Source organism: Apis cerana, linkage group LG13, assembly GCF_029169275.1.
Source record: "Apis cerana isolate GH-2021 linkage group LG13, AcerK_1.0, whole genome shotgun sequence".
Classification (NCBI taxonomy): Eukaryota; Metazoa; Arthropoda; class Insecta; order Hymenoptera; family Apidae; genus Apis; species Apis cerana.
This window is the reverse complement of record NC_083864.1, coordinates 8769031-8781040: the sequence shown is the minus strand read 5'-3', so window position 1 is coordinate 8781040 and position 12010 is coordinate 8769031. Positions and strand designations below refer to the sequence as shown.

Genomic DNA, 12010 nt, shown 5'->3' with positions numbered 1-12010 from the left:
TCGAAGTGTCCGCGATGCTTCCAGATAAGATTTCGCTTTTACTTGTCTCCGTCCGGTGAAAAATAGGATGGAACAAAGAGCATAGTTTCAAAGCGAAATTCGATTGGCTTTGCTAATCGAGTAATGGATTATAATTAATGTAATGTATGAAAACGAAAGATAAAAATTGTATAAATGAAAATTCCCTATCAGACCGATAAATCAAAGTAAATAAATAATTGGTTTTTAATTCGATTAAAGAAATTCAAACTTTATCGGTATTTTATACCGTCATATTGGTATTAATAATACGCGATATGGGTTTTATCTTCCGACTGAAATATCTGTTGCGACGGAGCTACGTATTATTAGCCAGGATTAACATCAACTTTCTCTATAACACCTGATAAGGGACATTTGAAAGGATTCGAATACAAAGCGAATATATAACGAACACTGACATCAAAGAGATTTTTGCCATCAGGGAAAAAAAAAGATACCTTTCAGCGAGTATTAGGATGAATAAAAGATATCGAATCATATATACACTTAACATAAATTAATTGTAAAATTCTATACTATTCTTCTTGAATATTATCTTCAAAAAAAATATTCGTTTTAAATTATTTTGTGAATTATTTTAGAGAAATATCATCCTTTACGATATCATCATAAATAACGAGAAACAGAAAAATCGTAAAAGAACGAAAAATGCAAATCCAAAATGCACACTCGAACACGCTTTAAAAGAAAAATATTCGAGAAAATTCTCTTTTTCTTATCTTAATCTTACTTGGAAAATCCTTATGACACACGCTATATAGAAATCTTTACGATATACGTAACTTACTTTCATCCGCATCGAGAGTATATTAAGAGTTAATAACGTCAAACGAGATAACCTGTACAGTGAATATCTTCTAAATTCGCGGTCGCGTTAAATCACCACGGTTGAAATATTCCTAGGTTGAAATTCGATACAGAATCCAAGGCTCGTTGAATTGCATTCGTTCGCCACGAAGTTTCTTTAACGCTTGAGCCAGAGCAGAAAGTGGGAAGAATTATTGCGTTGTGTACGGATAGCGCCGTAGGGGGCGCTCCCATCGTAGCTCTTTACGATCCGTTCAGACGATAGCCGAAGGATCGATAGCCGAGCATTATTGCGAAATTTTCTTATTACGTGTAAAACGGGGAGCCGCGCGTGATTTACTATCTTTGAAAAGAACGGACAAGAACCGGATCGCTAATTAAAGTCGTCTGCATTACCATAGCTATACTACCGGCCGGGCGAGCGTGTGTAATTAATTCCCCGCAATATCTGGTTACCGTGCTACGCGGATACAAGAGTATAGATAAGTATAGGATGGAATGGGCGCAAGAAGGAGCGCGATGGAGTTATACTCGATTATTCGTGGCGAATTTACGTCCTTTCTCGGAACGTTGCTTCTTCTCCTTTTGCGATTCCTGATACGATTTTTGCAATCCTTATATCCTTACTTCGGTCCGACACGATCGGAATTGCCACTTTAATAACGTTGGAATTGTGATATATCGTCGTAATGTGTATTATATAACTCGAAGATTGCAATAAAAACTCGAAGGAAGATAGGAAAAGGGAAACAGAAGACGCTCTCGTTTCCTCGAAAGCGAATGGGAAATCGTAATAAAGTTCTCTTGGAGTGGAGAAAGGAAATACGCGATTTTTGCTACCTTGTCTGGTACGAATATTAATTTTCATTCGATATCACAAGCATATAAATACATTACGTATTTACATCAATTCTAATTATCTTTCTTTAAGATATATTTAAATATTAATTTATCAATAAATGTACACGGAAATGATACAGTAATAAAAATAGAACCGGAAGATTCGCGTTAAATTTGCATTGTGGCCGAGGTTGATCGTGATCCGTCTAACGTAAAATCGAACGTACAACATTCGCGTAACAGGCGTCAGTTGGTAGCCGCAAAAAAAAGGGGGGGAAAAAGGAAAAAAAAGGAAATTTCACGCCGTAGAGCCGCTGTGAACACTGGTTCACCGCAAGTGTAAACCGATAATTATACAACGCGTACAACGGGTCCATGCATGTCGCAATTAACAGCCCCACGACGTTTCGAACTCGCCGCTTAATTTCCTGTATAAAGTACACGGTCAATTATGTAAACATCGCTCTCGTTACTTTCCCAGACGAAAGTGAACATCCGGTACGAGTGTGTTACGTCAAATCACGTTCGTCTGACGCGCGGCCGTGGACGTTCATTAGGGGAATTATTGGTAAAATAGATGTCACGAGTGTGTGAAATCCATCAATCATCGATATAGAAGGGAACTTTATTGCGTTGGTTGAATTGTCTCGCCTTTTTGCTTTATAAAAAAATAAGTTCTTGAATAAATCTAACGAGGAATTTTATCGTGTCATTCAATTCTTTAAAAAAAAATAAAAGGAATTGCGGATGTTGAGTTTAAAGCCGATCAAAATAATGAAAATTTTGTGATAAAATTTTATTCTTTTTTTGAAGAAAATCAAATTGTTCTGATCAAAATTGATTCCTGATCTAATTTTTTGATAATTGAGTAATATTTATAACGTTATAATGGATAATAATGCGTGTAATATTACATTAGGAAATCTTAAATCCCTTCAATGTTTCATGGAGATTCGTGTTTTTGGAAGAAAACGTTAGCTAAGATCTTTTGGCCAGTTTCCTGAATTTTGAATATGTCGCAGTTCAAATTCGCTGCATTCGGCATGCAGGTATGCAGTGCGGTGCAGAGATGTTGCATACCTTTCTTAAAACTATCCGAAATTCAGTAGTTTCAACGTGAAGTTACTTTCATGAATTCATAATGGACTGATTTACTATTAGAAAGATCGCGAAAGTCGAGAAGATTGTATAAATTGTACGTTCCAAGTACAAAAATCCGAATTAATAATACAATGGTGAAGTGAATTTTTCAAACGAAGAAGAAGGAAGAGGGAAATCTTTAACCTCGAAAATAGCAAACAGGTCACTGCTCACTATCATAAATTCAGATCACGTCGCAATTCTTAACAAGATCCTTGAACACGTCTTTATCTTAACTCGCACATCGTATAATATGCATATATGACTCTTATATTAAAATATCCGAACGTTGGTTCTTTTTTCTTTTTTTTTTTGTATTATTATTAGTCCAAAACTTCAATCAGTCCATTAAAGAATTAAGCGTTATACATCGTTATGTACACTTAATATAGAGAAAAAAGAAAGAAAAGAAGAATAATACGATCCCCATCCATCCACGAAGATCTAAATTTGTCAAAGAAGAAAAAGAGATGTCAGACTTCGACTCAAAATTAATCTCTCGCTTCCCTCAAAAGATATTTTCAACGCGGGGATTTTTTTCTTTTTTTTTTTGTATTATTATTAGTCCAAACTTCAATCAGTCCATTAAAGAATTAAGCGTTATACATCGTTATGTACACTTAATATAAAGAAAAAAGAAAGAAAAGAAGAATAATACGATCCCCATCCATCCACTAAGATCTAAATTTGTCAAAGAAGAAAAAGAGATGTTCGATCACGACTCAGAATTAATCTCTCGCTTCCCTCAAAAGTTATTTTCAACGCGAGGAATGGCGCATCAACGGCAGAAAAGTGGCAGCGATGCGGCAGAATTTAAACACTGCAAGTCACCCCGATTCTCAGGTGATCCTGAGAATGGTCGATACGGGTGCCCCTATTACGCGGCCCGCCCTTAATTCAGAGTTACGCCACTGCGGCGTGCATCTACCTGTGAGGAAGAGCTTCCACATCGATGAGAGTCCTTCGATTATCCGGGCCAGAGGAGGCGAAAGAGCAAAGGTTGTTCTCGCAGTAAGCGACGGAATGTCGCCGTTATATTGGCGAGCCAAAAGACGCATGCGTCACCGTTCGAGGACTCGCCTGCTGCAATTTTGGAATCTTGTCAACAAACATCTCACTGCTGCCTTAACCGGTTACCTAGTCCAACCTAGTCCTCGCGTCCGCGCCTTTGATTTCTTTTTCTTTTTTTTTTCCCCCCCATCGATCGAAGGTTGACAGTGTGTTCTGGCCGCGATATAGATCTCCGTTCCGGAAACGTTTAACGTCGTCATTAATCGAAAGATTTATCGGTGAATATCACGCGGCGTGTATACCACGAAGAGGAACGAGGAGAATGCTTACTTCGAGAATGTTATTGCGTCCGGTGAACAATTGGCCGACCGAAAGTGATTCTTTTTAAGGAGAGAAATCCTTTTTTTTTTTTTTTTTTTTTTTTTTTTGCCAACGGAATACATCTGTGATATAGTGAGAAAGTGTCTTTGTATTGAATAAAAAAAAAGGGCGAAAGAAAGAAAAAAAAAGGAAAGGAAAAAAAGATTGATGAGTTGAAAAAGGGTCGAAAGGGGTTGTACACGCACGTGCCAGAGAATGGAGGACGAGGAGACTGAAACCGATCGGTCGATCGCCGAGACTCTCTCCAAAAGGTAGAACAAAAAGATTAATTAACCATAGTGGAATGAGTTTCTGTTACACGAATCTGTTTCTGTATCTCTGTGGTGTAGTATCGGATTCCGACGAATCGATATAGTCCTCGATCATCCTCAAAAGGTCTATTACAGCGGACATCAGATCTCGGGGAACGTCCACTTGGAGCTGGACGAGCCGACCAACGCTTTGGGTAGGTAAGCCGGTCCTCGAGGGCAATTTAAAAAGAAAAAAAAAAAACAGAATTTAATCTAGAACGATCGCCTTCCAAAAGAACGTCGAAAATAAAAGAATTTCGATCGCTCGAGCCACGATCGAGCGTATCAAAGCAAAACGATTCGGGGCAAGCTTTCTCCACGGTGTATATCCACGGAGAAAGTTGTTTCTCGACGAGCGTTGTTTGTCAGACTGTTAAAATTTATCTGATATTCGTGAACAGAAAATAGATAGATATCATCTCTAGATATTTTTTTCGAAGAGACGTCGTAATTAATCTTCGAAAAATATGATTGTCGCGAATAAATTTGTGTCGCGGAACAAGAGTTATCGTATGGTAGTTTCTCAAGTTTCTCCCTCTCTGGTTTTGGTAAAAGTTTCCTTTTCTATCTTGGAAAATACGTCGAAAACCGGGTTAGTCGGTGTGGATGGGCAGAGGGAAGATATTCGATTGGCTGGTTGTAACGAGGCACGATCAACTTGATATTTATTCTCTCTGATGTTTACCCGTGTTGTTCGCAATCAAAAAAAATTTTCTTCTCTGCCGGAGTCAGAGAATGCGTGCCAAACGTGCCATCGATCGAGTTGCATAACGGGTGACCTAAAAGACTTTGCCACGCTGAATACACGTCACCGGAGACGATGTACCACGTGATTCTGGTATTGCAGGAACGCTTTTAGAATGGATAGAGCGGAGAAAAGAGTCTTTGCTATACGTAGAGTACATTCACGAGGTGGACCTTTTCTAAGTTTAGATGGATCGTTAAACAGTGTCTAATATGGTGTTGCTAGTTAAATATGTACATGCGTTTTGCACGTGCCCTTTGCTTACCAGATCTCAGTCTTTCGAAATCTTGCTAAATCTAGATCTTGTTCCCCCCATCCCTAACACTTGTCGAACATCAAAGATAAATTTTTTTACTCGAATCTGCGTTTTTTTCAATTAGATGATACGATAGAATTATATCCTGTAAAGTTTATTAATAGATTAGAGAACGTTGTTTCAATTAATCGTAATTCTTACATTTTTTTCTGTTCAATTTACTTTTGTATCAGGTATTGGCACATATTGCATCATGTTGCGCAAGATGTGTTCTGGCATTTTCTAAACATAAAAAATTACTTTTTAAACATTTTTACGTACAACGATAAATTGTAAGCTATTCCACAAAGTATATATCGATTTATTGTATATTAAAGAATTATAATCGATATCTCAAACGTAAAAATATCGTTGAATATAGAAAATGCTTGTGCATACGTATTCGGTAGAATATCTTGGTGCGAGTAGAAATCATATCACGAAAACGAAGTTTTAATTAATATCCAATTAAACGAAACTCCTGCCAATAGAATTTCTAAACGCGAATTCCTGTTATCCGAACGAAAAATCAGACAGCGAATTAGTGAACTCCATTTGTACAAATTGTTTTTCCTTTTAACGGATTCGGATAAATCGAGTTGTACTAGTAGAATAACTTTAACTTTACGCGGCCAACCTGAGTCATTTATATTCGCCATTATTTTTTCCTTTTCTTTTCTTTTCATTATTCAACTTCTCTCTCGAATAAGAAAGATCTAAGAAAGTATCTTATTTACAATTACACGATCGTTGTACGTGTTTTATTTATTTATTTTTTTTTCGACGAAAAGAACGACACCTTCGTAAATGACCCAGATTGGCCAACGAGGGTTGAAGATAAACTATTTTCTTTTCTTTTTTTCATAACACTCCTTCACCTTCACCTTTCCCCATGCAGGAATTAGGCTAAAATGCAAGGGGGAGGCTCAAGTGTATTTCACCGATCGATCAGCTGGCATTCGACGTAAGTTTTCAGCGTTCGAGAATTATCTCCACGTGGAAACGTATGTTGTCGGCGGTAAGTAAAAAAGACAAGCGGAGAACGAGATACACGAGATGGGAGATGTCGGATTCTAACAGATTCTCGTCACGAGTAGATGGTAAAGAAAAATCTGTGATAACCGGAGGCGTCTACCCGTTCAGCCTAACGCTCCCAGAGAAGTTGCCGTGCAGCTTCGAGGGCCGATACGGACGAGTACGATACTCGATTAGGGCATTGTTGGACGTAACGACCATTTATCGCTTTTCCACCAATATTATTCCATTCACGGTGGCTCCTATTCTTGACCTTAATCGAGATCCTCTCGCTCCCGTGAGTAGAAATCTAACAACCACTGATATTACTCTCGAGATGTGATTTCATTTCGTGGGATGCAATGCCCCTTTCGAATTAAACGCTCGATCGTTGCGCTTTCTTAACTCCCCTTTTCTAAACTCTTCGGTCTTTCGTTTCGTAGGAACGTTTCTACGAAGTCTGATTGAAAAAAAGTATAATAATAATTCGACGATTATCGTAGGGATTGAAATGCGCAAAGATCGAACTGCAATCGATGTTTAAATAATACGAGAACAATCTCGAAACGATCTTTTCAGTTGCTTATAAATATCAAACAATCGAAGATGTACATCGGCCAAACGGAACCCCTCACCGTGTCCATGTCTCTTCCGGTTCGAGGTTACGTCCCTGGCCAAGCTATACCGATCACGATACTCATGACGAACCTCTCTACAGTCGTGGTTACCAAAATTAGAATCGTTTTTAAAAAAGTAACCCTGTTTCCTCATAAGTATCTTAATCTTAATATATAAATTATGAATATAATTTGCTCTTTTTTTTTTCTCTCTTTTTTACCGCATGCCGCGTAATCTTTTTTCGTTTCACCTTAGTTAAAATATACATGCAGTAGAATAAATAAAAGTAGTTGTATATTATAGCAGTAGGTGTAGAAATACACAGGAATTTTATCTTTATCTGTAGATAGAATTTTGCTTGAGAACAGCACATTTCGACGCGGCGTACATTGCGGTAAAAGTTATCTGGGTCATGCCCGTGATATATTTTCTTTTATTAGATATCTATCCCAGCATCAGGTTGTTCTAAATGGTGGATATTTTCATAGGTGGTGTCTTATCACTCGACGGAAAAGTCGCGTAAGCACAAAGAAATCATAGTAGAAGTAGAACAGCCCGTTAATAAAGACTCCGATACATACGACGTCACGTTTGACGTTCCTGCAGTACCACCTACCGGGATGATCCACTGCAACATCATCGACGTTCTGTACACGCTTAAAGTGAGACTGTCTCGTATTTACCACGATAAAATCGGAATCAACCAACTTGCCCGGAAATCTAATTTCCATATTAATTGCTATTTCGTGTCGCCGGAGAAAGTAACAAATTGTATAATAATTGTCTCAAAAATTCTTTTTCCCACTTTTTCGCTTCTTCCTCTATCTATCTACTCATCTTTGCTCCTCTGGATTTTTCCAGATTGATTGTACTTATTGTATCTATTCTATCTCGGAATATTATATTAATATTCTGTCCAGAATTGGATAAATTTTGCGAAAGATTTAAAAAGAAACATATAAATGAATATATACCTCGAGAAGAATTTTTGGAACAATCTAATATCTATTATCAATTCTTGATTTAAAACCAATCTTTCCCTATATATTCTCTTATTCTTTCAATTAACGATTAACCGAGTCGTGCCACTTAAATTATCATCCCAATTATTCACAGATACGATTAAAAATCGTGTAATCGTGTATATATATATATATATTTTTTACACGACTCCTCGTTAACGTTAAACCATTGTCAGTTTCCGCGAGACGTAAGATCTGAACGAATCGGACGAAGCAAAAAGAATTCTCGTTAAAATTAATCGGATCGTTAAACGTAGCTTGAATATACACACACGCCTTCTGTCAATATTAAAAGGAATATCTTTCTTCCCTTCCTTCTTTCTTTCTCTTTTTCATCGAAAAAGGTCGAGGCCTGCGTAGACGTGAGCGAGTGGTACTACAGAATGTTTCAGAAGAACTTGAAACTGCGAACAAATATAGTAGTCGGCACTGTGCCGCTTCAAAATTACGAGACCCCGCAAAAAACGACGGACGTGACGGAGGATTTTTCGCCTCATCCCCAATGTACCACGGAAGAATACGCGGACGACACGCAGCCGTTGAAAAACTCCGAGAGGGTGGAGAGGGGGAGGTCGAGTTTGTCTCGTACGTATCCACTCTGTTATATATACCTACGTACACACCTGCTACGTGTTAATTACAGGTATTTGCGGGAAACTACAGGTCCACGGTTTACATTATTCTCCTTTTCGAGAGTGTAAATATTCGTGGACAGTCGGAAAGCTCCCACTTTGCACCGCTTAATTAAAAATTTCTCCGTGAAATTTCTATCGGAACTGTTGTGTCGCGCGCATCGAACTACTAACGAAATAATTATACTTTATATTAATAAAATTGTCGGGAAATATTATTTTGCGCGGAGCAAAGGAAAAGAAAGGAACGCGTTTCCCTTTTAACGTTTAAAATTAATTACAAATTTCTACGAGAACGCTTTGAGTAATTATTAATTGTGCGTCGAGAATTATCGAATATTTAAAGAATCATTCTTATATTTTTATTAAGGCAAATTATATAGGTATATATCATAAATAAATAAATAAACCGTATTATTTAAATTAACGAAGATGTTTAGATTTTAAAGAAAATTCTTTACCCTTTAGAAAAACCTATCTCAATTTGCAAAATATTCAAACGATATAGAATTTTGTTCGACAAATATTTCAATCCTGCCCAATTTCCCTTCTAAATGAAATTAATTCATTATTGGGTTTATCCCGACAAACCCATTTACAAAGTGATACTACCACCAGTAATGGGAAACCTAACCTCGATGTTTCTTCCAGCAGTACCGTTGTACGAGAAAAGTCAAATATATCGATCCTCGAAACCGGACAAGGACGATCCCACGGGAGACGACGGTGATAGCGATGGAGAGGTCAAGCCGTATTCACCTATGTATCGCGTGTACAAATTCAAATCATCTCTGAAAAAGGCTCGTTAGACGCGTGGAGAAGATACACGTGGAGAAGAGAGAGAGAGACAGCATCGTTCGATTAATCGTTGAAATCGTTTCAACGTTTCGTGTCCGCAACGGATATTCGCGAGAAGAGGGGAGAAAAAATTGTGATGATTCATCGAAAGTAAAAGAGAATTGCCGTTTGCTGAAAAAAATTTTATACATTTTAAGCGTACGTGAAAAGATATGTACGCGAACGAATTTTACGTCCAATTTAGCGCTGTATCGATCGACCGGTTGCCTTCGAATTCTTGCCTTTCGTTTCTTATTTTCTTACGCGGAAAAAGGAGGGAAAAGAAAGTAGCGGGGAAAAGGGTTATTAGAACGAGGAGAAGCACAGAGTGAGATATTAAAATCCGTTGGGACCAACCTGTGCAGCTAATTAAATCCCGTAATCACGCGAGCAACTCGCGGAAGTAAAGTTATTCTGTAATAATTGTTCGAACAGTGCGAGCTCCCGATACCATCGAAACGAAGTTTATGAAAACACTTAACAACATGTATTGCTTTAAATGTTCAATAAAAATATTCTCCAGTTGAACGAATTTTTTTCCCCTCCCCTTTTCCCCTATTGTAATTATTTCCCCCTCTCCCTGATAATACAAGTAAAAAAAAAAAAAAGGTCGGGTATCAGGTTGTATCGATATCTGATACGATATGTGCAGATATATATTTAATCGGACTCGATCAAGAAAGATAGTTGTTTACCCGGAAGAAAAAGATCAAGAGATCGGGTTTATTATGGATTATGTCGTTAAAGAAAATAAGTCGTACGTTAAATCGTGAAAATTTAATCAAGTTCTTGAAATATAAATCAACCGTAAATAGCAATATGAATATTCATAATAATAGATTAATCAGTGGAAATACACGATCAAGAATTAAAAATTAACAGAGACGATAGGTAACGCTTAATATTGATCAGAATGCAAATTTACTAATTCATTAAAAAGAAGTATCATCGTTCAAAATTTTTTTAAAACAACGATCGTGTTGCAAAAATCATTTGCATATATAAATATATATTAATTAATTATATCCAAGTGCATTTTGCGATTGGTTAATGATCTTTAAATCGTTCTGACCCTCTGATATAATCTCTACTGTTATATGATTATAAGAATTTGATATTATAAAAATGAAAATTAGAATTTACAGACAAGAAACATGGAAATATTTTAATCGTACGATTCTAAACGATCCAAAAAAAAAAAAAAAAAAAGAAGTTCACAGAAAAAAAATTAGATTAAAGATCGAAAAATACACGTTACTCGTATCGATCATTAAAACCTGTTCCAGATTGGCATTTCATAATTTTCTCAACGCATGCACGAGGGAAATGTGCATTTCGTTCGTGTTTGAATTAATTACATCGTTGATACGCGATTCAACGATAATCGCGTATCGATCCCGTCTTGAAAACGCAATTACAGAGAATGATAGTCGAATCAAATGGCAAAGTAATCGGTGTACAAGAACCGATGAATGAAAAAGTCAAAAGAGAAGATTGGATCTGGTTACAGTGGCACGAGACTTCCGGTGATCGGTAACCCACCATTCAATAGAAGAAATAAAAATGCTTTCGATACGATGGAATTGTAAACTGCCATCGGTTATTTGGCAAACAGTGAATGTCGCGAACAGTGTTTCCTGCCGCTTCTTTTTCATTCAATATTTTCCATTCAAACTTTTATATTTGATAAAATCCAGGGACATTTTCAAGCACAGTTTGCTCAATTCAATCGATAATTCCACCATTTATGCGGCATCGTACATCGTGCAATTCCCTGTCCAAAGATAATATTTTGACGTTACTAATGGTTTAATCGAGTCGAAACGCATCGAATATAAAGTTAAACGTCGCGCAATTTCTTTACACTTCGCCTCGGTTTCGAGCCTTGATCGAATTTTTGATTTCTTGATTTCGAGATCGATAGAACGACGATGGAAAGCATCGAGGGGGGTGGCTTCAACTTCGAACGCTTTCGATATCGCGACAGTGGATCTTTGATTACGGTAGCCGTCTAGCAAATGCTTCCTCCGTCCTCCTCTGTTCTCCTGCGACGCCGTTACATCTTTCTCCAACGTGGTGTTTACATCTACTTTGAAAGACCACATCATAGGTGGCCGAGTCTGGAGGTTTGGCTTAATCACGACCCTGCACCAGAAGGGTTATCCTAATTTCATAGTGATTAAACGTTCCGGGCTGGTAGCATCAGCCAAGGGACCCAAAATTCACGAAAATTGAAACTTTCTCGCAAATCAATTGATCCTTGCTCGAAATTTCTCTAAAATTAATTCCTCGTCCTATTGCAATATCGAATTTCACTTTTTTTGTTGGATGTAAGT

The 12010-nt window shown here is 37.4% G+C and overlaps 2 protein-coding genes across 14 annotated transcripts in view; one reads left to right on the top strand and one right to left on the bottom strand.

Moving 5' to 3' along the window:
- LOC108004003 (putative polypeptide N-acetylgalactosaminyltransferase 9) overlaps positions 1 to 12010 on the bottom strand; it is a 326811-nt gene that overhangs the window by 308208 nt on the left and 6593 nt on the right. The window lies entirely within an intron of this gene.
- LOC108004005 (arrestin domain-containing protein 17) lies at positions 3751 to 10202 on the top strand. Of its 6 annotated transcripts, none has more exons than XM_017066617.3 (8): positions 3751 to 4472; positions 4608 to 4666; positions 6450 to 6569; positions 6649 to 6863; positions 7145 to 7318; positions 7672 to 7845; positions 8550 to 8790; positions 9489 to 10202. In XM_017066617.3, exons 1-8 carry the CDS (start codon positions 4417 to 4419, stop codon positions 9644 to 9646), a joined length of 1197 nt encoding a protein of 398 aa, XP_016922106.2. In that variant the 5' UTR covers positions 3751 to 4416; the 3' UTR covers positions 9647 to 10202. The 6 variants fall into 6 exon arrangements, with proteins under 6 accessions (XP_016922106.2, XP_061939498.1, XP_061939497.1 ...); XM_062083513.1 differs by having other exon boundaries at positions 3758 to 4472; positions 9492 to 10202; XM_017066614.3 differs by having other exon boundaries at positions 3761 to 4472; positions 4551 to 4666.

What these genes read in the sequence shown, in the direction of transcription:
- LOC108004005 (XM_017066614.3), top strand. Translation starts at nt 4,417, where the DNA reads ATGGAGGACGAGGAGACTGAAACCGATCGGTCGATCGCCGAGACTCTC. An exon ending in ATCGAGATCCTCTCGCTCCC is followed by an intron (nt 6,864 to 7,144) that starts GTGAGTAGAAAT and finishes CGATCTTTTCAG; the next exon opens with TTGCTTATAAATATCAAACA. An exon ending in ACGTTCTGTACACGCTTAAA is followed by an intron (nt 7,846 to 8,549) that starts GTGAGACTGTCT and finishes TCATCGAAAAAG; the next exon opens with GTCGAGGCCTGCGTAGACGT.